This window comes from Esox lucius, chromosome 8 (assembly GCF_011004845.1).
Source record: "Esox lucius isolate fEsoLuc1 chromosome 8, fEsoLuc1.pri, whole genome shotgun sequence".
Taxonomy (NCBI): Eukaryota; Metazoa; Chordata; class Actinopteri; order Esociformes; family Esocidae; genus Esox; species Esox lucius.
The window spans coordinates 26459931-26484889 of NC_047576.1; the positions used below are offsets into that span (position 1 = coordinate 26459931).

The 24959-nt window shown below is 44.8% G+C and overlaps 1 protein-coding gene across 4 annotated transcripts in view; it reads left to right on the forward strand.

The window, feature by feature from the left end:
* The window catches only part of adcy1a (adenylate cyclase 1a), an 88479-nt gene that overhangs the window by 17243 nt on the left and 46277 nt on the right, over nucleotides 1–24959 (forward strand). For all 4 annotated transcript variants that reach the window (XM_020049378.2, XM_034293877.1, XM_034293876.1 and 1 more), the window contains exons 4-5: nucleotides 7443–7554; nucleotides 14932–15059. In XM_020049378.2, the coding sequence (XP_019904937.2) occupies nucleotides 7443–7554; nucleotides 14932–15059 (240 nt within the window). The remainder of the gene's footprint in view (nucleotides 1–7442; nucleotides 7555–14931; nucleotides 15060–24959) is intronic.

Genomic DNA, 24959 nt, shown 5'->3' on the forward strand with positions numbered 1-24959 from the left:
CCTGAGTCTACCAGCGCCTTACACCGGGAAAGCCGTGGAAAGCCGGGGAACCTAACAGGGACAGTGCACATAGAGAGGGAAGAGGTTAGTGGCGAATGTGCATGTGCTACCTGGGGTGACGCGGAAGTGCCATGCCTGTCGCCTCTCGACTCAGGGAGGGAGGTGCGGTGTGGTGCCGTGGTACGGCCTCGTTGTCCCTTGGAGGCACTCCGCACCTGCCCTCCCCGACATCTGCCCGGCAGTGCAGCCGCCCCCAATTCCATGGGGACGGCGGTGTCGGGTTGGCAGGGTGGAACGGACGGGCCTCTTCCGGGACGTCCTCGGGCAGCCAGCAGGTTGTCGAGACGGATGGACATGTCAACCAGCTGGTCGAAGGAGAGGGACACGTCTCGACAGGCTAGCTCCCTCCGGACGTCCTCGCGAAGGCTACAACGGTAGTGGTCGATTTGAGCCCGTTCGTTCCACCCTGATCCCGCTGCCAGGGTCCGGAACTCCAGTGCAAACTCCTGCGCCGACCTCGTCCCCTGCCGAAGGTGGAACAGCCGTTCACCCGCCTCTCTTCCTTCGTGCGGGTGGTCAAACACGGCTCGGAAGCGGCGGGTGAACTCGGCGTAGCTGCCCTGGGTGGGCTGCTCGGTGTTCCAGACGGCTGTGGCCCACTCCAGGGCTTTTCCGGAAAGGCAGGAGAAGAGCGAGGTGATCTTCTGTGCCTCGGTCGGCGCAGGGTGCATCGCCTGGAGCGCGATGTCCAGTTGCAATAGGAATCCCTGGCAGCGGTCCGCCGCCCCGTTGTAATCCCTAGGCAAAGGGAGATGCAACGGCCCCATGGCTGGTGGCGAGGCTGGGGCCGGCGGAGAGACGGCCGGTGTTGCGGGGTGCTGCTGGCTCAGCTCTAGGCGCTGCACCGCTTTCAGAACATTGTCCATCGCGGCGCCTAGGCTGGCCAGCATTGTTGAATGCACCTGGACCGCCTCCGCAACACCGACCTCGCCTGTAGCTCCTTCGGGCTCCATATCCTTGCTGTTTTCTTGAAGAGGTATGTGATTCTGTCACGGCTTAGGTTGAGGAAGCAAGGAGGAACCGGAGAAGGCGTGGCGGATGAAGGTTTTTATATATGAATAGAAAAAGATAAACAGAACGAGCGTCTTTCATAAACGCATACAGCTTCTGACAGTGGCAGAGAACAATCACACACAAAGACAGGGGGAGCAGAGGGAACATATATACCGGGGGAAACAGCGATGATGAGGAACAGGTGCACTAAACGAGACACAGGTGAAATGTATGATGAGACGGTGGTGTCAGAAGGCCGGTGACGTCGACCGCTGGGGCCCGCCCGCTGCAGGGGGAGGTGAACCAGCAGAGGTCGCAGTCGTCACATATTGCAGGATCTTATAGTAATAAATGAAATGCACAGAAAAATATCACACACATACTTTACATTGTTGAGTTTTAAATCATTCCTTTAATTTCCCCCCACCTGCCTCCACCAAGTCAGTTTCGGCTAAGCAGCAAAGAAGGTAGAAGAGTAGGAGTGGAGTGCAGGTGTATATGGCAATCAATCAGTCAGAGTCAAGTGCAGCACTCTAGTCAATTGCTCTCCTATCCTCTTTTCTCTGCACTTGTCAAATGAAGGGCACTATATAGGGAATAGTGTGCCATTTAGGACACTACCTATATTCTCTGCTGAGTTCCCCACCTGAGATCTACATCTCTGTCAAACTCCCTTTTACCGTCAGTGCCTCAGAAGTTCAGCATTTTAGGTGAAATGGAAAAAGAGTGCCTGTGATGCAATTTTACACTTTTTGACATTAACAGGGGAAACACCCTTTTTCAAAATCTTAACTCCTCTAAAATTCCTGGATTGTTGAACAGTCTGAAAGATAACCTCCCCCTACAGTTTTTGTTATTTTTGTCAACACCATAATGTGGGAGATTTAGAGTGTGTTTTTACGGCATCACATCAAAGCAGCTGCCCAGTGCTAAATATTCCTGAGGAGTTTGAACTTCGACAGATGGACAGATTAAGGAAGGATGTGTTAACCAATCAGTAGTCTACTTACAATAATTTTTTTTGACTCACATTATTATATTTTTCAGGTATAATATAAAAAAAAAGTATTATTTCAAGTAACAACGCTACAGATGTTTCTTTTGTCAGCCTTTTTACTAAATCTGAAATTCCTACCCAATCATTTCAGTAATTTTCTTATTTTTGAGTGGATTTCCACAACAGTGAATAGAAAATCCATCCTAAATTGCACAATTTCTATTGGTCAACAGAAGGCGCAACATTCTGTTCTCAAATTGAAAAGCTGCACACTCCCTCTGTTCCATTGGCATCATTTAGACACGCAGTCACCTCTCCACAAATGAGCAATGGCAGACAAATGAAAGCAAATTCCCTCTGGCATTTCTTGGTTGCTAAAATTCTATAATGTTCAATTCATTTCTGTTAAAGTGAGAATAGAACTGAATGGTGTAGGGAATTGTTGTGTCATCTAAATAATGTTATTTTTAATTGAAATATCTAAAAACTGTTTTTGGAAGCCGGTACACCAAAAGTAAACCTTGCAGAGTAACTGAGAGAGTTGGTTTGAATGCATTGCTGCTGTAATTCAACACATTTCTATGACCTAGACACAAATTAGGGATATCTACTTTAACATTGCCCTGGCCAATTTTACCACACCAGTCCACTTCAACCACAAACCTTGTATTTCATCATTCAGTCAAAAACAAAGTATTTGATAGAAATATTATATATGTTATATATGCACTTTTAGAATGAAAAACCATTAGACCTTTCTCTAAGGTATTGTCTTAGTTGTAAAGTTGATGCTCATTTACTGCATTTTTCTGTTTTTAAAACCGCACAAAATACTATACCATGAGTTTATCATTGTATGCAAACAAACAAACCTGAATGAAGCTCACCAATGATTGTACAGTAATATAACATTCACATTGATTATAACATACTTGCATTTCTGTACTAATATCAGTGATGTAGTGATAATTGGTCAACTATAAACTCCAGGAGACCATTGAAGTAAGACAAAACATTATAATAAATGGACTTTGGACAGGAGGACTTTGGACAGGGACAGCAACGAGTCTTTAGAGGCTCATACTCCTGACATGTGTTGTATTCCAAGATCTCATGTCCTCCTAAGTATAAATGGAGCAGGAGACAAGGAAAATATAGAGAGCGCATTCCTTAGATTAACAAGGATTTACAAAGAAGCAGGAGAACTGACCCTACTCTCCTGGCACAATAATATAGCAGCGTAAAACCTTGGGGCTGAGACAGGGGGGTCCAGTGACACTATGGCCCTATCCGGGGGAGGCCCGACAGGCAGGAAGTTAATCCACCCACATTGCCAAGCATCAATCAAAGGGACACCATCCAACCATAACCACCCTGAGGGCCGAGTATTGCCCAGAGTTCACTCCCAATGCTTGAGGGCTGCAACGGAGAAACAACAGTAAGCCAGTGACTCTGCCCCCGAATGGCGTTAGGGAGAGGGCATCCCAGTGACAATGAGAGCCCACCTGGCAAGACAGAAAGGGTGGACAGTATCAAGCCTTTCCGTTCACCTTCACACCCCTGGGCCAGACTGCACTTAATCATAGACCATATACAGTTAGGTCTGGAAATATTTGTACACCGACACAATTTTCATAATTCTTGTTCTGTACACCACCACGATGGATTTTAAATTAAACTACTGAAGATGCAGTTGAAGTGCAGACTTTCAGCTTTAATCTGTGGGTCTTTCTGCGTTAGGTTTTGTCTTCAGCAGGTGAAAGGCATGGTCGATCGGGTTGAGATCTGGTGATTGACTCAGCGCTTGCAGAATATTAAATTACTTTGCCTTAAAAAAACTGGGTTGCTTTCGCAGTATTTTGTGAGTCAGTGTCCATCTGTAAAGTGAAGCCCTGTCCAATCAACTTCGCTGAATTTAGCTGAATCTGAGCAGACAACATATACACTTCAGAATGAATCTGTCTGCTTCTGTCTTCTGTCATATCATCAATGAACACTTGTGACCCAGTGCCATTAGAAGCCATGCATGCCCATGCCATCACACTGCCTCCACATGTTTTACAGATGATGTGGTATGCTTCGGATCATGAGCCATTCCAAGCCTTCTCCATACTTTTTTCTTCCTATCATTCTGGTACGGGTTGATCTTAGTTTCATCTGTCCAAAGAATGCTGTTCCAGAACTGAGCTGGCTTTTTAGATGTTGTTTGTCTAATATGGCCTTCCTATTCAATTTCTATCTTGAAGCTTATGAATGGTTTGCACCTTGTGGTTAACCTTCTGTATTTGCTCTCGTGAAGTCTTCTCTTTATGGTAGACTTAGATAATGGAGAGTGTTCTTCACTTGGCTGGATGTTGTGAAGGGGTTTTTCTTTACCATGGAAAGGATCCTACGATCATCCACCACTGTTGTCTTCTGTGGACGTCCAGGCTATTTTGTGTTGCAGAGCTCACCAGTGTGTTCTTTTTTTTCTCAGAATGTACCAAACTGTTGATATGGTCACCCCTAATGTTCTTGCTATCTCTCTGATGGATATTATTTTGCAGCCTAAGTATGGCCTGTTTCACGTGCATTGAGTGCTCCTTTGTCCGCATGTTGTGGGTTCACAGCAACAGCTTCCAAATGCAAATGCCACACCTGGAATCAACTCCAGACCTTTTACATGCTTAATTGATGAAGAAATAACAAAGGAATAGCCCACACCTGTCCATGAAACAGCTTTTGAGTCCAATTACTTTTGGTCCCTTAAAAAATAGGGGGTTACATAGCTGTAATTCCTAAACCCTTCCGCTAATGTGGATGTGAATGCCTTCAAAAATTAAAGCTGAGGGACTGCACTTTAAGCATATTCATTATTTAACTGTAACTTGAATATATTTTGATAAACAGCCAAAATAACAAAACTTGGGTCAGTGTCCAATTATTTCTGGACCTAACTGTATACTTTTGTTCAGTAATTATACCTTTTTGTTTGCATTTTTAGGAGATGACTGTAGATGCAACATGTCTGTATATAAATGTGCATGCAGGCAATGTGCAAGTTGATGCAAACTCAGAATATATCAAATTGAATTACAAATATTGGACAATGAAAATACATATTGCCAGACCAAATAAATGCTTAACTACGAAATTGCATTATAGCCTGAAAATTTTAAGCAAATAAAATGTGGCCTACACATCAAACAAACTATTAAAATATACAGGCCATCTACACTCACCTAAAGGATTATTTGGAACACCTGTTCAATTTCTCATTAATGCAATTATCTAATCAACCAATCACATGGCATTTGCTTCAATGCATTTAGGGGTGTGGTCCTGTTCAAGACAATCTCCTTAACTCCAAACTGAATGTCAGAATGGGAAAGAAAGGTGATTCAAGCAATTTTGAGTGTGGCATGGTTGTTGGTGCCAGACGGGCCAGTCTGAGTATTTCAGTATTGCTCACTTACTGGAATTTTCACGCACAACCATTTCTAGGGTTTACAAAGAATGGTGTGAAAAGGGAAAAACATCCAGTATGCGGCAGTCCTGTGGGCGAGAATGCCTTGTTGATGCTAGAGGTCAGAGGAGAATGAGCCAACTGATTCAAGCTGTTAGAAGAGCAACCACTCAACTCCACTACAAATAGGAAAAAGAGGCTACAATTTGCACGAGCTCACCAATATTGGACTGTTGAAGACTGGAAGAATGTTGCCTGGTCAGATGAGTCTCGATATCTGTTGAGACATTCAGATGGTAGAGTCAGGATTTGGCGTAAACAGAATGAGAACATGAATCCATCATGCCTTGTTACCACTGTGCAGGCTGGTGGTGGTGGTGTAATGGTGTGGGGGATGTTTTCTTGGCACACTTTAGGCCCCTTAGTGCCAATTGGGCATCGTTTAAATGCCACGGCCTACCTGAGCATTGTTTCTGACCATGTCCATCCCTTTATGACCACCATGTACCCATCCTCTGATGGCTACTTCCAGCTGGATAATGCACCATGTCACAAAGCTCGAATCATTTCAAATTGGTTTCTTGAACATGATAATGAGTTCACTGTACTGAAATGGCCCCCACAGTCACCATATCTCAACCCAATAGAGCATCTTTGGGATGTGTTGGAACGGGGGGCTTCGTGCCCTGGATGTGCATCCTACAAATCTCCATCAACTGCAAGATGTTATCCTATCAATATGGGCCAACATTTCTAAAGAATGCTTTCAGCGCCTTGTTGAATCAATGCCACGTAGAATTAAGGCAGTTCTGAAGGTGAAAGGGGGTCAAACACAGTATTAGTATGGTGTTCTTAAGAATCCTTTAGGTGAGTGTATGTTTACCCATGTCATGCAAATATTATTTGCAATGCATGCGTTCATACAATGCTTTATTGTAACACATGATAAAGCACTGTATAGTTGGCAGATGGGAATTTTTTTTGTGGGACAATGCCGAAAGAACTTACCAGTAGCCTAGTCTATATCCACCCCCAAATAACCCATTCTCTTATTACCTTAAGCCTTTTTCTGTTCAACACAATGAAACCCTGTAAACAGGCTAACGTGCAGCTGCTGCCACATGGCCTGTGTGACTTGAGACATCTTTTCTCTGTTTTCCTCAACCTATGATTACGGCACCTCTGTTTTCTCAAACTTATTTGGCACCACCTTTCCAATTCTTTCTGATGGTGAACGGAGAGGTTTTGTCATCACACCGTGTCCCACTCTCTTTGATCTGCATTTGGTTTTGAACATGAATTTGAGCAACCTCAGCTCATCCAATCAGATGATCAGGCTGACACGTCTTTGAATGGAGGTTGCTTAATATGGATTATTATAATGTAATTAAAATACTCCCAAATGCCAACGTTTCAAAACAATAAAGTCATATACGAATTACACATCTTTTTTTTTGCGGTGGGGAGCAGCCAAGTATTTTCCCTCCCTTTGGATTTGCCAGGATTGCCAGGCGGCCAATCTGCCCAAAGTCACCAGCATTTCTAATAGTGTAGCGAGAGCACATACACACAAGCACACATCTATAACACCTTGTTGTACTAACCATCTGTGTTGTGGACAAACAGCTTAGGGGATGAGTAGCTTTTAACATACTGTTATAACTAAACCAACACTGTCTGGCTAAATTCATTTGATGTTCTCTTTCTTTCATCCCTATATATTAGACTGGGAGCAAGTCCAATCTCGTGTTTCTTAAGCAACGAGAAAGTGTGTTCACATTCTTCAATCTAGCTTCAGACTTGTCAACTTGACTGTACACTAAAAAGTAAACACAGGGCCCTTGGGATTTGACTAGACATTTTTAGGTCATCAGTGTTTTGTAATATGTTCTAATTTGTATATTTCCAAGTTGAATCTCCCATCTGTTTCTCTCTGTCTCCTCCCAGTATCCTGTTTGCAGACATCGTAGGGTTCACCAGCCTGGCGTCTCAGTGCACGGCCCAGGAACTGGTCAAACTGCTGAATGAACTCTTTGGAAAGTTTGACGAACTGGCCACAGTGAGTCCCTCCCAACCTGAGTGTATCTGTCTGCATGTCTGTGGGTCTGTGAGTGTCTGCGTCTGCACGTGTGTGTGCCTGTGTGTGTGTGTGTCGGCCAAGGCCCCACCCTTTGCTCAGACCTTTCGTGTCTCTCTTCTAGGTTTGTGGGGTGAAGTGGGAGAGAGCTGGGTGATGCGGGTTTAATTGTATGTATGTTTGTATGTACTGTAAGTGTGTGTGTTTGTGTGTATGGGTGTTTGTGTGTATGTTTGGATGTACTGTGTGTGTGTGTGTGTGTGTATGTTTGGAAGTACTTTGTGTGTGTAGGTAGGGTGTGTGTGTGTGTGTGTGTGTGAAGGTAGGGTGTAGTGGGAAGCTGTTATCCTTGACACATGCAGTATTAATATGATTACAGTAGTCTGGCAGTAGATAGTGTATCACACTCTTAATCTGATTTCCCAGCCCACAGCTTTAGATAGGCTTACTGAACTACACCCAGAATCTACACCATACATTACACTGTCTCCATCGTTCTCTCTGTCTGTCACACACAAATACAATATGCAAATACACTCCCACACCAATGCGCACACGCAAGCATGCCTCCTTAATTTCCTCCAACTGTATTTCTGTCTGTACTTGTTCTGTGCCCCTCTCTTTAGAATAATTTTTCATATCTCCATATCTCCTTCTCCAATTGTCTTCTATCAGATTATTCTTCCATCTCTGTCACTTGCTAATTTCCTTTCCTCCTTGACCTTTTTATCTTGCCCTTTCTCCCTCTCCCTGTGGCCTGAGACCAGCCTGCCAATCGATACATTTCCTGAGGTAATGAAGTAGGAAAATCCTTCTCAGTTTTGTGGGATTTGCATTTTTGCACTGAAAAAAGTTTGACCGTCAAGGCTGGAATTGAGCTAGATTTGTTTATTTTAAATCTGTTCAAGTATTCAAACAAATCAAATGATTGTGTCTCAATGTAGTCAAGCTATGAAATGACTCAATTTAACTCTCACTAGATCACATTTAGACCCTCTCCTCAGGAGAGTTTAAAGTGAGCAAGTCTACACAGTAAACAGTAGTGTTCAAAAACCCATTATTGCAAAGTTCCAAACCTTATTGATTGAATCAACATATCAGCCCATTTTCAATGCAACAAACCATATTAACTTTTCTAAATTGTGCCTATGATTATATATGACTATAATTGAAACCTCCTGAATATTCAAACCCACCAAACCCAGCTTTTATAAATAATAGAATACAATAGGTACAAAATTGGGGTTGTGGATCATCAGTTTTTCAATGGTTATGTCAGTCGTTTGTTAGCTGACAAATAGCCATGCACATTTTTAGAATAGATGTTAATCTGCCCAGCCATCTAAACTTGGAGTAATCTAGGCTGAAGACTGACCAGGCACAGCAGAGACACTGACCTCCAGTGGGCTGCCATTGATATCGTAGTAACATTGCATAAGCCATGTAAATGTGTCTACAACTGTAGACATTTTCCTATTTGTTGTTTAACTGTAAAAACAAATTTCAAAGATCTCTGGACACGCTTACAGAGATGATACTTTTCCTGTAGTTCTTGACCAGGTTTGCACACACTGCAGCAGGGATTTTGGCCCACTCCTCCACTCCTCCTACAGACATTCCCCAGATCCTTCAGGTTTCGGGGCTGTCACTGGGCAATATGGACTTTCAGCTCCCTCCAAATATTTTCTATTGGGTTCAGGTCTGGAGACTGGCTAGGCCACTCCAGGACCTTGAGATGCTTCTTACGGAGCCACTCCTTAGTTGCCCTGGCTGAGTGTTTTTCGGGTCGTTGTCATTCTGGAAGACCCAGCCATGACCCTTCTTCAATGCTCTTACTGAGGGAAGGAGGTTGTTGGCCAAGATCTTTGGCCCCATCCATCCTCCCCTCAATACGGTGCAGTCGCCCTGTCCCCTTTGCAGAAAAGCATCCCCAAAGAATGATGTTTCCACCTCCATGCTTCACGGTTCGGATGGTGTTCTTGGGGTTGTACTCATCCTTCTTCTTCCTCCAAACACGGCGAGTGGAGTTTAGACCAAAAAGCTCAATTTTGTTCTCATCAGACCACATTACCTTCTCCCATTCCTCCTCTGGGTCATCCAGATGGTCATTGGCAAACTACAGACGGGCCTGGACATGCGCTGGCTTGAGCAGGGGGACCTTGCGTGCGCTGCAGGATTTTCATCCATGACGCGTAGTGTGTTAATAATGGTTGCTTTGGTCCCAGCTCTCTTCAGGTCATTGACCAGGTCCTGCCGTGTAGTTCTGGGCGGATCCCTCACCTTCCTCATGATCATTGATGCCCCACGAGGTGAGATCTTGCATGGATCCCCAGACCGAGGGAGATTGACCGTCAACTTGAACTTCTTCCATTTTCTAACAATTGCCCCAACAGTTGTTGCCTTCTCACCAAGCTGCTTGCCTATTGTCCTGTAGCCCATCCCAGCCTGTGCAGGTCTACAATTGTATCCCTGATGTCCTTACACAGCTCTCTGGTCTTGGCCATTGTGGAGAGGTTGGAGTCTGTTTGATTGAGTGTGTTTGAATTCGTTACCTTTTATACAGGTAATGAGTTCAAACAGGTGCAGTTAATACAGGTAATGAGTGGAGAACAGGAGGGCTTCTTAAAGAAAAACGAACAGGTCTGTGAGAGACGGAATTCTTACAGGTTGGTAGGTGATCAAATACTTATGTCATGCAATAAAATGCAAATAAATTATTTAAAAATCATACAATGTGATTTTCTGAATTTTTGTTTTAGATTCCGTCTCTCACAGTTGAAATGTACCTATGATAAAAAATTACAGACCTCTACATGCTTTGTAAGTAGGAAAACCTTCAAAATCGGCAGTGTATCAAATACTTGTTCTCCCCACTGTATACACACACACACACACACAAGGTTACATCATGTATATAGTCTTGTGTCTGACAGAGTGTCAGTAATCAGTCCTGTCTTAAGAAAGAGAGAGAGAACATATACTGTATAGGGAGGAAGGGAGTTGATTGAATTTAAGAGTCTTAGAAGAAAGAGATGTAGTATCACACTTACCTGCCAAAATAAAAGGAAACATTAGGATAAGTAAAGGATCCAAAGTATGAAATGCACACCCCACCATGCGTAGTGACAAAGTCTAGGCCGGCACAGCTATAGGTTTGTTAGAGATCTCAGCTTTTTTTTCCTGAATACTATTTTTGCATTCAGTTTTTGCCATAAGTGGTCTCTAACTGACTGAGTGACTGAGTGACTGATTGACTGACGGACTGCCCCTTGTTAAATATCGTAGTGGTTAGAGACGTGGACCTGCAGACTATAGGTCCTGAGTTCGTATCAACTCGCAGGCAAAGCAAAGTACACATTATGAATGATTCCGTATAGACGAAAACTTCCAGTGTCTTCATTATAGTAAGCCTGAAATAAAACAGTTTACGATTATAGTGCGACTATTTCTGGTGGATTTTCCAAGTACACATCCTTGCATGGATTTTGGTTCATGATAGACAAACGCATTTGCAGGCCACAACAAAGGCTACAATAGTTACGTTACAGTGAGCCTTAACGAACACTGTATACGGTTATATTGCAACTGTTTCTCGCATGGATATTTTCGTATTCAGTCTCGCTAGAAATTGCTCAATTCTTATGATTATTCCTAAGACGTTAGATCCCAGTAAGCCTATTACTGGCAAATAAGTTGTTCAAATGGCCAGTGGCAAAAGTTAACAGTTCATAGACGCTACTTGTTGTGGAAGTAAACTTAATAAGAAACGTTAGTCATTTTAAAATGCTCAATAGTGTTTAGCGACTGGTGAAATGCGTAATGCCGTGGCGTTATGGTTAAAGACAGCGCCTCTCTTGTGGAAGGCTCAAGTTCAAATCTATTGTGAACAACAACATTTATTTTAATTCCACGATTCTCTCACTGTTTCACTTGATGAAAAAGTTTCTTATTGTCACCTTTTTTGATAGTTATTGCATCAATGTCATTCACGAATGAAAGAAAAAAGTAAGTTGTTATGCCATGAAAGAACAAAATACATTCTTATGCCATGAAATGAAATAGCTTTGGCAGACTCGCTAGCAATTGCTCAATTACTATTCCAGTAATTTAGTAGATACTGGTAAAGCCTATTACTAATAAGCTGTTCAAACGGCCAGTGGCAAGAGCTAACAGTTCATATACGCTATTTGTGGTAGAGGTAAACTTAGTAAGAAACGTTAGTCAGTTTAACTGTATCAATTTCATTCACAAATGGCCAAATAGCTGTAAAAACGGCCAGTGGCAATAGAGGATTTGCTCATAGACACAAGACGCTATACTGACACCCATTGAACATAGAGCTCTGTGGTGTCGTGGTTAACGACACAGCCTTTCCCGTGGGCGACCCGGGTTCGAACCTCAAGAAGGCAATACGTTCTGTTGCAGTCCGGCTGAACTAGGCTTGCCTGGTTTCTTGTTTCAGACAGTGTACACTGTGAGTTAATGCTAGCAGAGGGAGTTGGGAGAGCTAGAAATTTGTGGGCTGGATGATCGCACCAGAACATGTGCCGTGGAGGTCTGCTCTAAGGCACAACGTGATGCAGAGTGCCTGGATTCATTTCCTGGCTGTTGTATGTTGGCTGTACACCAGAAACTTCATGTGTTATTATTAACCTGTTACTAACGAATAATGGATCTTGTAGATAATCAACATTTAGTATGTGAACAACCCAGTTTATAATTATATACATCTCAGGTGATATAGAGTATAAAGCATTTTAAGATAATTTCATCACTAATGTAAATAATCACACTTGACAATAGGTACTAGTGTCTAATAGATGTAATTTCCGACTGAGTTAGTATTCAAACTTGGTGATGCTAAATTCTGACAGTGTTGCTGATGTTAGTTTCTAAGGAAAAGTCATGACCCAAAATTAGTCTATGTTACATGCATTTCATATATAAAAAACAGAATTACAACATAAAATATTTTACTGGTTGTTTAGCGTCTGGTTGGTCCTCAATTTCATCAGAATTTCTGCCAGGCCATCCACCCAATCCATACCTTGGTAAGTTGTGTCCATCCAAGGCCTGTAAGAGTCAATAAATACAAGTGGGCTGAGTCGTCAGGCAGAATCCCGATTAGCTGGACAACCAGGTGAACTTTTGGTCAGGGACACGGTACCACAAGATTCAACAAGAACACAGTAATCAATGAGAGCATTCCTCCCCACTTTGCCATGCACAGGACCTAAATGGTCTCTGACTGCAACCACTCTGTGACCAGAACTGGTTACTATGCCTTATCCAAGTCATGGTTAGGAATATATAAATACACAGTGGCATGTTTGGGATTAGTGAGAGGTAGAGGTTTGAGGGATCAGTATAAGGATAAGTGGCGTACTTATTTCAGGATTTTTAGCCCTGCAGTGTTCTCAGCAGTTGGGGCCCAGAGTGAAACATCATGATCTACAACACTGATGGCCAGAATAGGGAACACAGGGCGTGGCAGTGTACCTGAAGAGAGGTTGAGATAGGAATGACAACATTCACCTGCATTCCCCAGCTTTTACTAAATGTAGGCTGCTGTTACTGTCATAGTCATGTTTATTTATTTGCCCTTCACCACGCTTGGCATGCAAGTTCTTCGTAGAACCCCTGAGAGAAAGTCAGTTTGAACTTTTCTACTCTAAAATGAATGAAATTAAAATGAGGCTTGTGTTTGTAAAGCAACTGGGATTCAAGCTTCAAGTCTCAGAAAGACAATAACCCTGTCTCGTATTGGACCCATCTGTCAGGTTGATATTCCCTGCTGATCACCTTAAAACAATAAAGTGCAGAGGATAAAAGGAATGGAACATTTAAATGGAGCCATATAGAGTCAGGTCAGGTACAACTATTAGTAATAGAATAAGCCCAGATATTGGTTTTATTGAAAAAGGCATGTATGATATATGTGGACTACATACGTGCATTATCAGCCTGTTCATCCTTCAATAAGTTATGGATATTTATATAACAGAGTAGATCTTTTTTTTTAAGTCTGTGAGTGTGAGTTTGTGTTAGTGAGAGTGAGAGTGTGTGTTGTAGCAGCTGTGGTCTAATTGAGATGTAGTCCCTGTCGTGTTTGGCCGTTAGGCCAGGAGAATTTCAGTCTCTAAGCGTGTCTGTCACAGCCGCTAAGCCTGTCTGACTTTTATACGTGACACACACACACACACACACACTTGCACTGAGATAATGATCCAGGTTGTGATTTCTCATATTCTTCCTCCCACGCCGGAATTCTTCTGCTCCTGTGAGCGGAAAACTGGAGCATCTCTTTTCCTCTCCTCTCTTTTCCTCTCCTCTCTTTTCCTCACACTGCAGTTGCCATTCATTGCTTGTGTGTAAGATGGGTGCCTGCAGGCTATCCCAGTTCTCTTTTCTGCAGATTTGCGTACCTGCTTTCATGAAGCCATATGTCTGTGTTTTGTGTGTGTGTACAGTAGTTGTGTTTTTGTGTGTGTGTTGTTGCGATTCTGCACAATCATCTGTGTGTTTGCACCTCAGTGCGTACGTGTGTGTTTATTTGATGCTGGTAAATTTGTGCTCTGTGACAAATAGCTCGTCTCAGTGGGAATGTGGGGGAGGGATTCTACTTCAAGACCATGTCAAAGCAACTGAGTTGGAACACACGCACATTCATATAGACAGCAACTCTATTAATTCATGTTTAGAGTGTCAGACTAAAATAAACTGAACTGTACACTAATTAAACCTGTGCATTCTCTAGAAGACAGTGTTATTTGTGAACTATCATGGAAGCACTGTGATTTTTAGAAACGTCTTTGTACTTCCCTAGACTTGTTTAGGCAAGGCATTCTGAAAACCCCTCCCTCCCGCCGTCTCGTGGTCTTCCTCCCCATATTTCCAGTGTTCTGTCTCTCTTGGTCTTCCTCCCCATATTTCCAGCGTTCTGTCTCTCTTGGTCTTCCTCCCCATATATCCAATGCTCTGTCTCTCTTGGTCCTCCTCCCCATATATCCAATGCTCTGTCTCTCTTGGTCTTCCTCCCCATATATCCAATGCTCTGTCTCTCTTGGTCTTCCTCCCCATATATCCAATGCTCTGTCTCTCTTGGTCTTCCTCCCCATATATCCAATGCTCTGTCTCTCTTGGTCTTCCTCCCCATATATCCAATGCTCTGTCTCTCTTGGTCCTCCTCCCCATATATCCAATGCTCTGTCTCTCATGGTCTTCCTCCCCCTATATCCAATGCTCTGTCTCTCTTGGTCTTCCTCCCCATATATCCAATGCTCTGTCTTTCTTGGTCCTCCTCCCCATATATCCAATGCTCTGTCTCTCTTGGTCCTCCTCCCCCGCCCCTCTCTTTAGGAGAACCACTGCAGACGTATTAAGATCCTGGGGGACTGTTACTACTGTGTGTCAGGTCTGACCCAGCCCAAGGCTGACCACGCCCACTGCTGTGTGGAGATGGGCTTGGACATGATCGACACGATCACGTGAGTCTGCACTGACCACTTGAAACGGGACTCATGCTATCTAGCAAGAGATTGTCATTATACCCAGGTCACACAGTCAGTGAGACGCGCGCGCACACACACACACACAGTCAGTCAGTCAGCGAGGCTGTGTTTCACAGTGTTGATAACATCCTCCAGAACAGGGAGCAGAGCAGGTGTTTTGCTGTCGTGTTGTTTTCTTGTCTTTCTGTTGACTGAAGTGGATGTCCCTGTTGGAGCTCCTTATCACCCAGGACAGTTGCTACTCTCCTCCATCTATTTTACGTCCTACTCTCCTCACCCTCCCTCACACAAACTCTCTCCTCCCCCTCCCTCACACAAACACTCTCCTCCCCCTCCTTCACACAAACTCTCTCCTCACCCTTCCTCACACAAACACTCTCTGCTCCTCTCCCTCACACAAACTCTCTCCTCACCCTCCCTCACACAAACTCTCTCCTCACCCTCCCTCACACAAACTCTCTCCTCCCCCTCCCTCACACAAACACTCTCCTCCCCCTCCTTCACACAAACTCTCTCCTCACCCTTCCTCACACAAACACTCTCTGCTCCTCTCCCTCACACAAACTCTCTCCTCACCCTCCCTCACACAAACTCTCTCCTCACCCTCCCTCACACAAACTCTCTCCTCACCCTCCCTCACACAAATTCTCTCCTCACCCTCCCTCACACAAACACTCTCCTCTCCCTCCCTCACACAAACTCTCCTCTCCCTCACACAAACACCCCCCCCCCCCACTCACACAAACACTCTCCTCTCCCTCCCTCCCTCCCTCACACATTGACCTCACCCTAGCCTCACACAAATACACTTATCTTCCCTCCCTCACACAAACACTCTCCTCCCCCTCCCTCACACAAACACACCCCCCCCTTCACACAAAGTCTCTCCTCACCCTCCCTCACACAAACACTCTCCTCTCCCTCCCTCACACAAACTCTCCTCTTCCTCACACAAACACTCTCCGCTCCTCTCCCTCACACAAACACTCTCCTCTCCCTCCCTCACACAAACTCTCTCCCTCCCTCCCTCCCTCCCTCACACAAACATTGACCTCACCCTAGCCTCACACAAATACAGTTATCTTCCCTCCCTCACACAAACACACTCCTTCCCCTCACCCACACAAACACACTCCTTCCCCTCCCCCACACAAACACACTCCTTCCCCTCCCCCACACAAACACACTCCTTCCCCTCCCCCACACAAACACACTCCTTCCCCTCCCTCACACAAACACACTCCTCTCTCCTCACTCAAGCACACACCTCTTTTTTTCGTCACTCAAACACTCCTCCCTTACTCAAACACACTACTCTCTACTCCCTCACTCATACACAATTCTACTTTTTCTCGGTGACCGTCGTCACTGTGACTGATGAATAGACCTGTCTCTATATCGTATTGTCTTTTTCCCCCCTCCCCATCTCCTTCCGTCTCTCTTCCTCCCTCTCTCACCTCCCATCCCTCCCTTTACCTCTCCCGGTTTTCTGCCTCTGGAGGATTTGCATACTGATTTGGAGGAGAGGCTGTGGTGGAAATTGGCCCGCTTTATCTCCTCAGACAGAGAATGCAGACACATGCACCCACACGCATTTGAAATACTTTAGTAGAATGCACAGATCACATTAAAATCCAGAAGATTCTAAAAGTTTCTAGGTGTTGGATATCATTACACTTATGTCTTCCCCGTATGGCCAGGCTGCCCATGGCCACTGACACAGAACAGTATCTCACTCGTTGCTTTGGTTTTAGAAAGGCCTGCAGTCTAGAGCCTCCCAAATGCCGGAATCACACGACTACACCGATAACCAAGGCTGTTCAGGTGTGACACGAGTGGCTGGCCAAGTGAATGTAGGCTTCTTGTAGCAGCCAAATGGGCAGCCAACTACCAAGACAAGCACTTCCTCCTGGCCTCCCCTAGAACAAACATTTCTGGCTTTTACCCAGGAAAAACAACTACCATCAGCATCAAACCAGGCTTCTCTGTCAGCTGTATGAGTGCTATTGGTGGTCATGCATGTCAATGTAAAAGTCTTTATATAAACAGCAAGAGACTCTATTCCATTTCAGTAAGACACAAAAAGGATTGGTTCGTTTTTAGTGTACCAGAGCGCTAGATTGTGTTTTGTTGGTAGAAGCTGTACACCATAAATCACAGAACACAACTGATTAAATATCCAGGATACTGGAATGTTTGGCCTCTGGTTGTAAAAGTAGCGTTTTCGAGTCAAAACAGACCCCCAAAAAGGTGCCCTAGACTGCAACTTTAAGAAGAATCCTGTTTAATCATACCATAAAAGGAGGCAGTTTCTGTATCTTCGTATCGCTGATAATTAATGTATAACCGAGTGTCAAAACACTGGGTCAAAGGTCAAAATCTGAAACACTGGGTCAAAGGTCCAAATCTGAAACATTGGGTCAATGGTCCAAATCTGAAATCAGTATGCTGAAATAGGCCCAAGACATAAGAATGTATGACTGCCCTACGTGTCACAACTGTGTTCACGTGCATTTTGTTAAAATAGAACACCAATATTGACATTCCATAATAGAAGTGATTAACTGTAATCAAAAGCAGGCAGAATAAATCACTGCATTCATATTGTATTGAAATCAATAGAACTGGGTCAATAAAATGTGACAATGTATTGTTTGAGCTCCTTTAACAGATAAGCCTGAATAAGTTTGGTATACTGCCTGCACCAATCCATTGAAAAGACCAGAGAAGTAGACTGCACCAATCCATTGAAAAGACCAGAGAAGTAGACTCTAGTCACATGATTTCGATTCGAGTGCGACTCGAGTCACATATTTTTGCGACTTGAGACTTGACTTGATAAAAAGAGAAAACACTTGCAACTTGACTTTGAATTGATGCCTATGCCACTTAACTTGGACTTGAGCTGTATGACTCGAGGGACTTCCCAGCACCTTCCTCGCATCCTCTCTCATCTCTGTCTGCTCGCGGTGCCCAACGCTCAGGGACCTAGTGTTCCAAGTGCTCAACATGCACCCATTGGGTGAGTGTGGGCGGGATAAAACAACAAGACTTCACTAGTTTCACTTTTCTCAATGTCCCTCAAACTAGACCTAGCATTCAGCTGTCAGCGTTAGGTCATCAATTCGGACGTGATTGAGAACTCGCTATCATGGCATCTGGATGGGTTCTGGTAATAGTTCCATTTGGATTTGAGGATTTGCGGAGGAAAATGCTTTGCCTGTCTAGCTAGGGAACGTGTGTAAATGTCAGAATGAGATACTGTTAAAATAACGTTAGCGAAACGGGGAGATGGGAAACTGAATTCTATTCAAGGAATTTCCTGGTAATTAGTTAAGTGGCAGCTTGATTCATGGAAGGTTATATAGTACGTTCCTTAATTATCATTATCCTATGAGATTCCTACGGCATCTCCTAATTTTTTAAACTATATATTTCTGGTATTATCTCGAATTTACTAGCATGCAATGGCTCTCCCTAGCATTTTAGTTATTAGTTTATGACATCCTTAAATAGGCTTTCTATTAAAAACATATATATGACAAGAAATAAATACATAAAGACAACCTTCTGAATAACATTAGGTTCCTATCAGCTAATTCAAAAATGTAACAACAAAAACAGATTTGATCATCTACATCATATAACACAACGTTTCTTAACATAATGACTTGATGACATGAAAGTAAAAATTAGGGGCTTGTGACTCCATCTGAAATGTGGAACTTGGGTAGGGTGACCAGACGTCCCGGTTTCAAGCTGGGTGTCCCAGGTCCCGACAAATATCTGTAAAACACTATAATGTCCTGTTTCCGACATTCACTACCAAATTGTCCCGCTTTTCACCACAATTATAATAATACTGTAATGTTTCCACGTATGAGTGGGAGCCAAACAAACAACTGTGTAGAACTGCAGAGCAAAGCAACAATTCTCATCAAAGCCCTTCGTTCCACCAACCACAAGCACGCATGATGACCAACGTGTGCAAAAGCGCATACATGTGCGCGTACATTAACATGCGTTTACACAAGGGTCCTGATTTTGGGATTTGAAAATGTGGTCACCCTAAACTTGGGGCTTACTACAGAATTGCCCATCATTACACTTAGGACTTGACTTGAGACATGGAGGTTAAGACTTGAAACTTAATTGTGACTTGCAACAATGTGGCTTGGTTCTAAGTCTGGAAAAGTCCCCCTACTATCAACTCGTATCTCTGTGAAGAAATGTTTATTGTACATGGTAAATGAGGAAAAAGAGACAACACTGGATCATTTCAAAGAACCCAGCATACTGTACATAACGACAGGGGTTGGGATTCATTTGAGTGTTAGTTTGACCCTCAAGTCCAAGTGGTATAAAAGCAAGAAAGATTTGTTGCAGATCTGGGATCTTAATGTGACCCCTTTTGAATGATTGACTCCACGTGGAGACTAAATGAGATTTGAGGGTTTCTGTTGTGTTTATCTGAAACCGCAAAGTCGATTTAATCTAATTTGCATCTTATCAATCAATCAATCAAATGTATTTATAAAGCCCTTTTTACAACAGCAGTTGTCACAAAGTGCTTTACAGAGACACCCGGCCTTAAACCCCAAGGAGCAAACAACAGTAGTGTTGAATTTCACTTACTTGTGGATCAGGAAAATGTTGTGTAACAACAGAGTGGTCAAATGAGTATGACAGATGTAAGAAGAAGTAGAAAAAGCATCCACATTGTTTCTCTCCAATATGACCAGGAAAATGAAAGCAGAGTTTAGCCATTGGCAGGCTGGTGCTAAACCAAATATTACTGTTTTCAACAATTGATTTTGTGTGGTCTGGAAGCTTCTATACTATCATCATCTGTATACTGTGGTTGTAACCTTTGGCCCACCACACAAACATTAGCATAATATAACAATGAAATGTCAAAATAAATACATGTTCTGATATAGGATGATAATAAAATAAACACACTTTTTTGCAACCACCACACAAAATGCTTCAGAACCCAATTTAACTGGGTGCTCTAGATGAGAGCTTCCTCCTTGCCCACTGTTCGTTACAGGATTTAGCCACACCTCCAAAATCATGTCATCACCACACCTCTCATGGAGCTGTGGTATATGAGACAGTACAGGTGCTGGTCATAAAATTTGAATATCATCAAAAAGTTTATCATCAAAAAGTTGATTTGAATATCATCAAAAAGTGAAACTTGCATAATGTATACATTCATTCAACACAGACTGATATATTTCAAGTGTTTATTTCTTTTAATTTTGATGATTATAACTGACAACTAATGAAAACCCCAAATTCAGTATCTCAGAAAATTAGAATATTGTGAAAAGGTTCAATACTGAAGACACCTGGTGCCACACCCAAAAAACCTGCAAAGGCCTTTAAATGGTCTCTCAGTCTAGTTCTGTAGGCAACACAATCATGGGGAAGACTGCTGACTTGACAGCTGTCTGAAAGACAACCATTGACACCTTGCACAAGGAGGGAAAGACACAAAAGGTCATAGCTAAAGAGGCTGGCTGTTCACAGAGCTCTGTGTCCAAGCACATTAATAGAGAAGCGAAAGAAAGGAAAGATGTGGTAGAGAAAAGTGTACAAGCAATAGGGATAACCGCACCCTGGAGAGGATTGTGAAACAAAACCCATTCAAAAATGTGGGGGAGATTCACAAAGAGTGGACAGCAGCTGGAGTCACAGTCAGTGATGGTTTGGGGTGCCATGTCATCTGCTGGTGTTGGTCCACTGTGTTTTCTGAGGTCCAAGGTCAACGCAGCCATCTAACAGGAAGTTTTAGAGCACTTCATGCTTCCTGCTGCTGACCAACTTTATGGAGATGCAGATTTCATTTTCCAACAGGACTTGGCACCTGCACACAGTGCCAAAGCTACCAGTACCTGGTTTAAGGACCATGGTATCCCTGTTCTTAATTGGCCAGCAAACTCACCTGACCTTAACCCTATAGAAAATCTATGGGGTATTGTGAAGAGGACGATGTGATATGCCAGACCCAACAATGCAGAAGAGCTGAAGGCCACTATCAGGGCAACCCGATCGACTCCATGCCACGCTGCATTGCTGCAGTAATTCAGGCAAAAGGAGCCCCGACTTAGTATTGAGTGCTGTACATGCTCATACTTTTCATGTTCATACTTTTCAGTTGGCCAACATTTCTAAAAAAAATTTTTTTTGTATTGGTCTTAAGTAATATTCTAATTTTCGGAGATCCTGAATTTGGGATTTTCATTAGTTGTACGTTATAATCATCACAATTAAAATAAATAAACATTGAAAATATATCAGTGTGTGTGTGTAATGACTGAATATAATATACAAGTTTTTTGAATGGAATTACTGAAATAAATCAACTTTTTACATTTTGAGGACCGTGACGTCACACGGTATGGCGCAGCCGGGGCCCCACCCTGGAGCCAGGTCCAGGGTTGGGGCACATATGCGAGCGCCTGGTGGCCGGGCCTTTCCCGTGGGCTCACCACCTGCAGGAGGGACCATAAAGGGTCGGTGCGCAGAGGATTGGGCGGCAGTCGAAGACGGGGGCCTCGACAACCCGATCCCTGGACACGGAAACTAGTTCTAGGGACGTGGAACGTCACCTCGCTCGCGGGGAAGGAGCCTGAGATCGTGCGTGAGGTTGAGAGGTTCCGACTAGAGATAGTCGGGATCACCTCCACGCACGGCTTTGGCTCTGGAACCACACTCCTTGAGAGAGGATGGACTCTTCACCACTCTGGAGTTGCCCATGATGAGAGGCGGCGGGCTGGTGTGGGTTTGCTTATAGCTCCCCAGCTCTGCCGCCATGTGTTGGAGTTTACCCCGGTGAACGAGAGGGTTGTTTCCCTGCGCTTACGGGTCGGGATAGGTCTCTCACTGTTGTTTGTGCCTACGGGCCGAACGGCAGTGCAGAGTACCCAACCTTCTTGGAGTCTCTGGGAGGGGTGCTGGGAAGTGCTCCGACTGGGGACTCCATCGTTCTACTGGGGGACTTCAACGCCCACGTGGGCAACGACAGTGACACCTGGAGGGGCGTGATTGGGAGGAACGGGCCCCTGAGTGTTCAGTTATTGGACTTCTGTGCTAGTGACAGTTTGTCCATAACGAACACCATGTTCAAGCATAAGGGTGTCCATCAGTGCACGTGGCACCAGGACACCCTGGGCCGCAGGTCGATGATCGACTTTGTTGTCGTTTCATCTGACCTGCGGCCGTATGTCTTGGACACTCGGGTGAAGAGAGGGGCGGAGCTTTCAACTGATCACCACTTGGTGGTGAGTTGGATCCGATGGCGGGGGAGGAAGCTGGAGATATTGAATCCGAGTGGACCATGTTCTCCACCGCCATTGTCGAAGCGGCCGCTCTGAGCTGTGGCCGTAAGGTCTCCGGTGCCTGTCGAGGCGGTAATCCCTGAACCCGGTGGTGGACACCGGAAGTAAGGGATGCCGTCAAATTGAAGAAGGAGTCCTATCAGGCCTGGTTGGCTTGTGGGACTCCTGAGGCAGCTGACGGGTACCGGCAGGCCAAGCGGACTGCAGCCCGGGTGGTTGTGGAGGCAAAAACTTGGGCCTGGGAGGAGTTCGGTGAGGCCATGGAGAAGGACTATCGGCTGGCCTCGAAGAGATTCTGGCAAACCGTCTGGCGCCTCAGGAGAGGGAAACAGTGCCCTACCAACGCTGTTTACAGTAGAGGTGGGCAGCTGTTGACCTCAACTGGGGATGTCGTCGGGTGGTGGAAGGAGTACTTCAAGGATCTCCTCAATCCCGCCGTCATGTATTCCATTGAGGAAGCAGAGGATGAGGGCTCAGAGGTGGACTTGTCCATCACCCGGGCTGAAGTCACAGAGGTAGTCAAGAAACTCCTTGGTGGCAAGGCACCGGGGGTGGATGAGATCTGCCCTGAGTACCTCAAGTCTTTGGATGTTGTGGGGCTGTTTTGGCTGACACGCCTGTGCAACATCGCATGGCGGTCGGGGACAATGCCTCTGGGATGGCAGACCGGGGTGGTGGTCCCTCTTTTTAAGAAGGGGGACCGGAGGGTGTGTTCCAACTACAGGGGGATCACACTTCTCAGCCTCCCTGGGAAAGTCTATGCCAGGATACTGGAGAGGAGAATACGGCCGATAGTAGAACCTCGTATTCAGGAGGAACAGTGTGGTCCGGGCCGTGAAACACTGGACCAGCTCTATACCCTCTACGGGGTGCTGGAGGGTTCATGGGACTTTGCCCAACCAATCCACATGTGTTTTGTGGATTTGGAGAAGGCATTCGACTGTGTCCCTCGCGGCATCCTGTGGAGGGTGCTTCGGGAATATGGGGTCCTGGGTCCTTTGCTAAGGGCTGTCAGGTCTCTGTACGACCGAAGCAGGAGCTTTGTCCGCATTGCTGGCAGTATGTCAGACTTGTTCCCAGTGCATGTTGGACTCCGGCAGGGCTGCCCTTTGTCGCCGGTTCTGTTTGTAATTTTTATGGACAGAATTTCTAGGTGCAGCCAGGGGCCGGAGGGTGTCAGGTTTGGGGACCACACGATTTCGTCTCTGGTCTTTGCGGATGATGTTGTCATGTTGGCCCCTTCAAGACAGGACCTTCAGCATGCACTGGGACGGTTTGCAGCCGAGTGTGAACCGGTGGGGATGAAAATCAGTACCTCCAAATCCAAGGCCATGGTCCTCAGTCGGAAAAGGGTGGCTTGCCCACTTCAGGTTGGTGGAGAGTGCCTGCCTCAAGTGGAGGAGTTTAAGTATCTAGGGGTCTTGTTCACGAGTGATGGAAGGATGGAACGAGAGATTGACAGACGGATCGGTGCTGCTTCTGCAGTAATGCGGTCGATGTATCGGTCTGTCGTGGTGAAGAAAGAGCTGAGTCGCAAGGCGAAGCTCTCGATTTACCAGTCAATCTACGTTCCTACTCTCACCTATGGTCATGAGCTTTGGGTCATGACCGAAAGGACAAGATCCCGGATACAGGCAGCTGAAATGAGCTTTCTCCGCAGGGTGGCTGGGCGATCCCTTAGAGATAGGGTGAAAAGCTCTGTCACCCGGGAGGAGCTCAGAGCAGAGCCGCTGCTCCTCCACATCGAGAGGGGTCAGCTGAGGTGGCTTGGGCATCTGTTCCGGATGCCTCCTGAACGCCTTCCCGGGAAGGTGTTCCGGGCCTGTCCCACCGGGAGGAGACCCCGGGGAAGACCTAAGACACGCTGGAGGGACTATGTCTCCCGGCTGGCCTGGGAACGCCTCGGTCCCCCCCCGGAAGAGGTAGAGGAAGTGTCTAGGGAGAGGGAAGTCTGGGCATCTCTACTTAGACTGCTGCCCCTGCGACCCGGCCCCGGATAAGCGGAAGAAGATGGATGGAAATCAACTTTTTGATGATATTCTAATTTTATTACCAGCACCTATATGCCACAGGTATGACATGACATCCAATTTTTACTGCCCTAATTAGGTTGGGAACTGATTTATAAAAACAATCAGGCATCTCGGGTTTGTAATATTCTGCCAATATACAGGACTGTGCCAGTCTAAACTAATGCCATTTATTTGGGTAGTAAGTGTTTATCTGTAAAAATAAAATAAAATAAAAAAATGTAATTAATGTATTCATATATATATCATTTTTAATTAGAACACTTACTTCCCAAATAAATGGAATTTTTTGACTTTCAGGTACCTAAGAATTTTGCACAGTATTGTACCTCGGCTAAGCGCTGTGTCCAGGTATTCTGCGATGCGTTGTGCATAAGAATCACACCCTCTCGTGCTTTATTGCTTACATGTGCCAGAGCTTTCAGTCAATCAGCATTCAGGAATCAAACCATTCAGTTAAAAACTCTGTTCTGTGGGAGCTCAGTGCTGTAACAGTC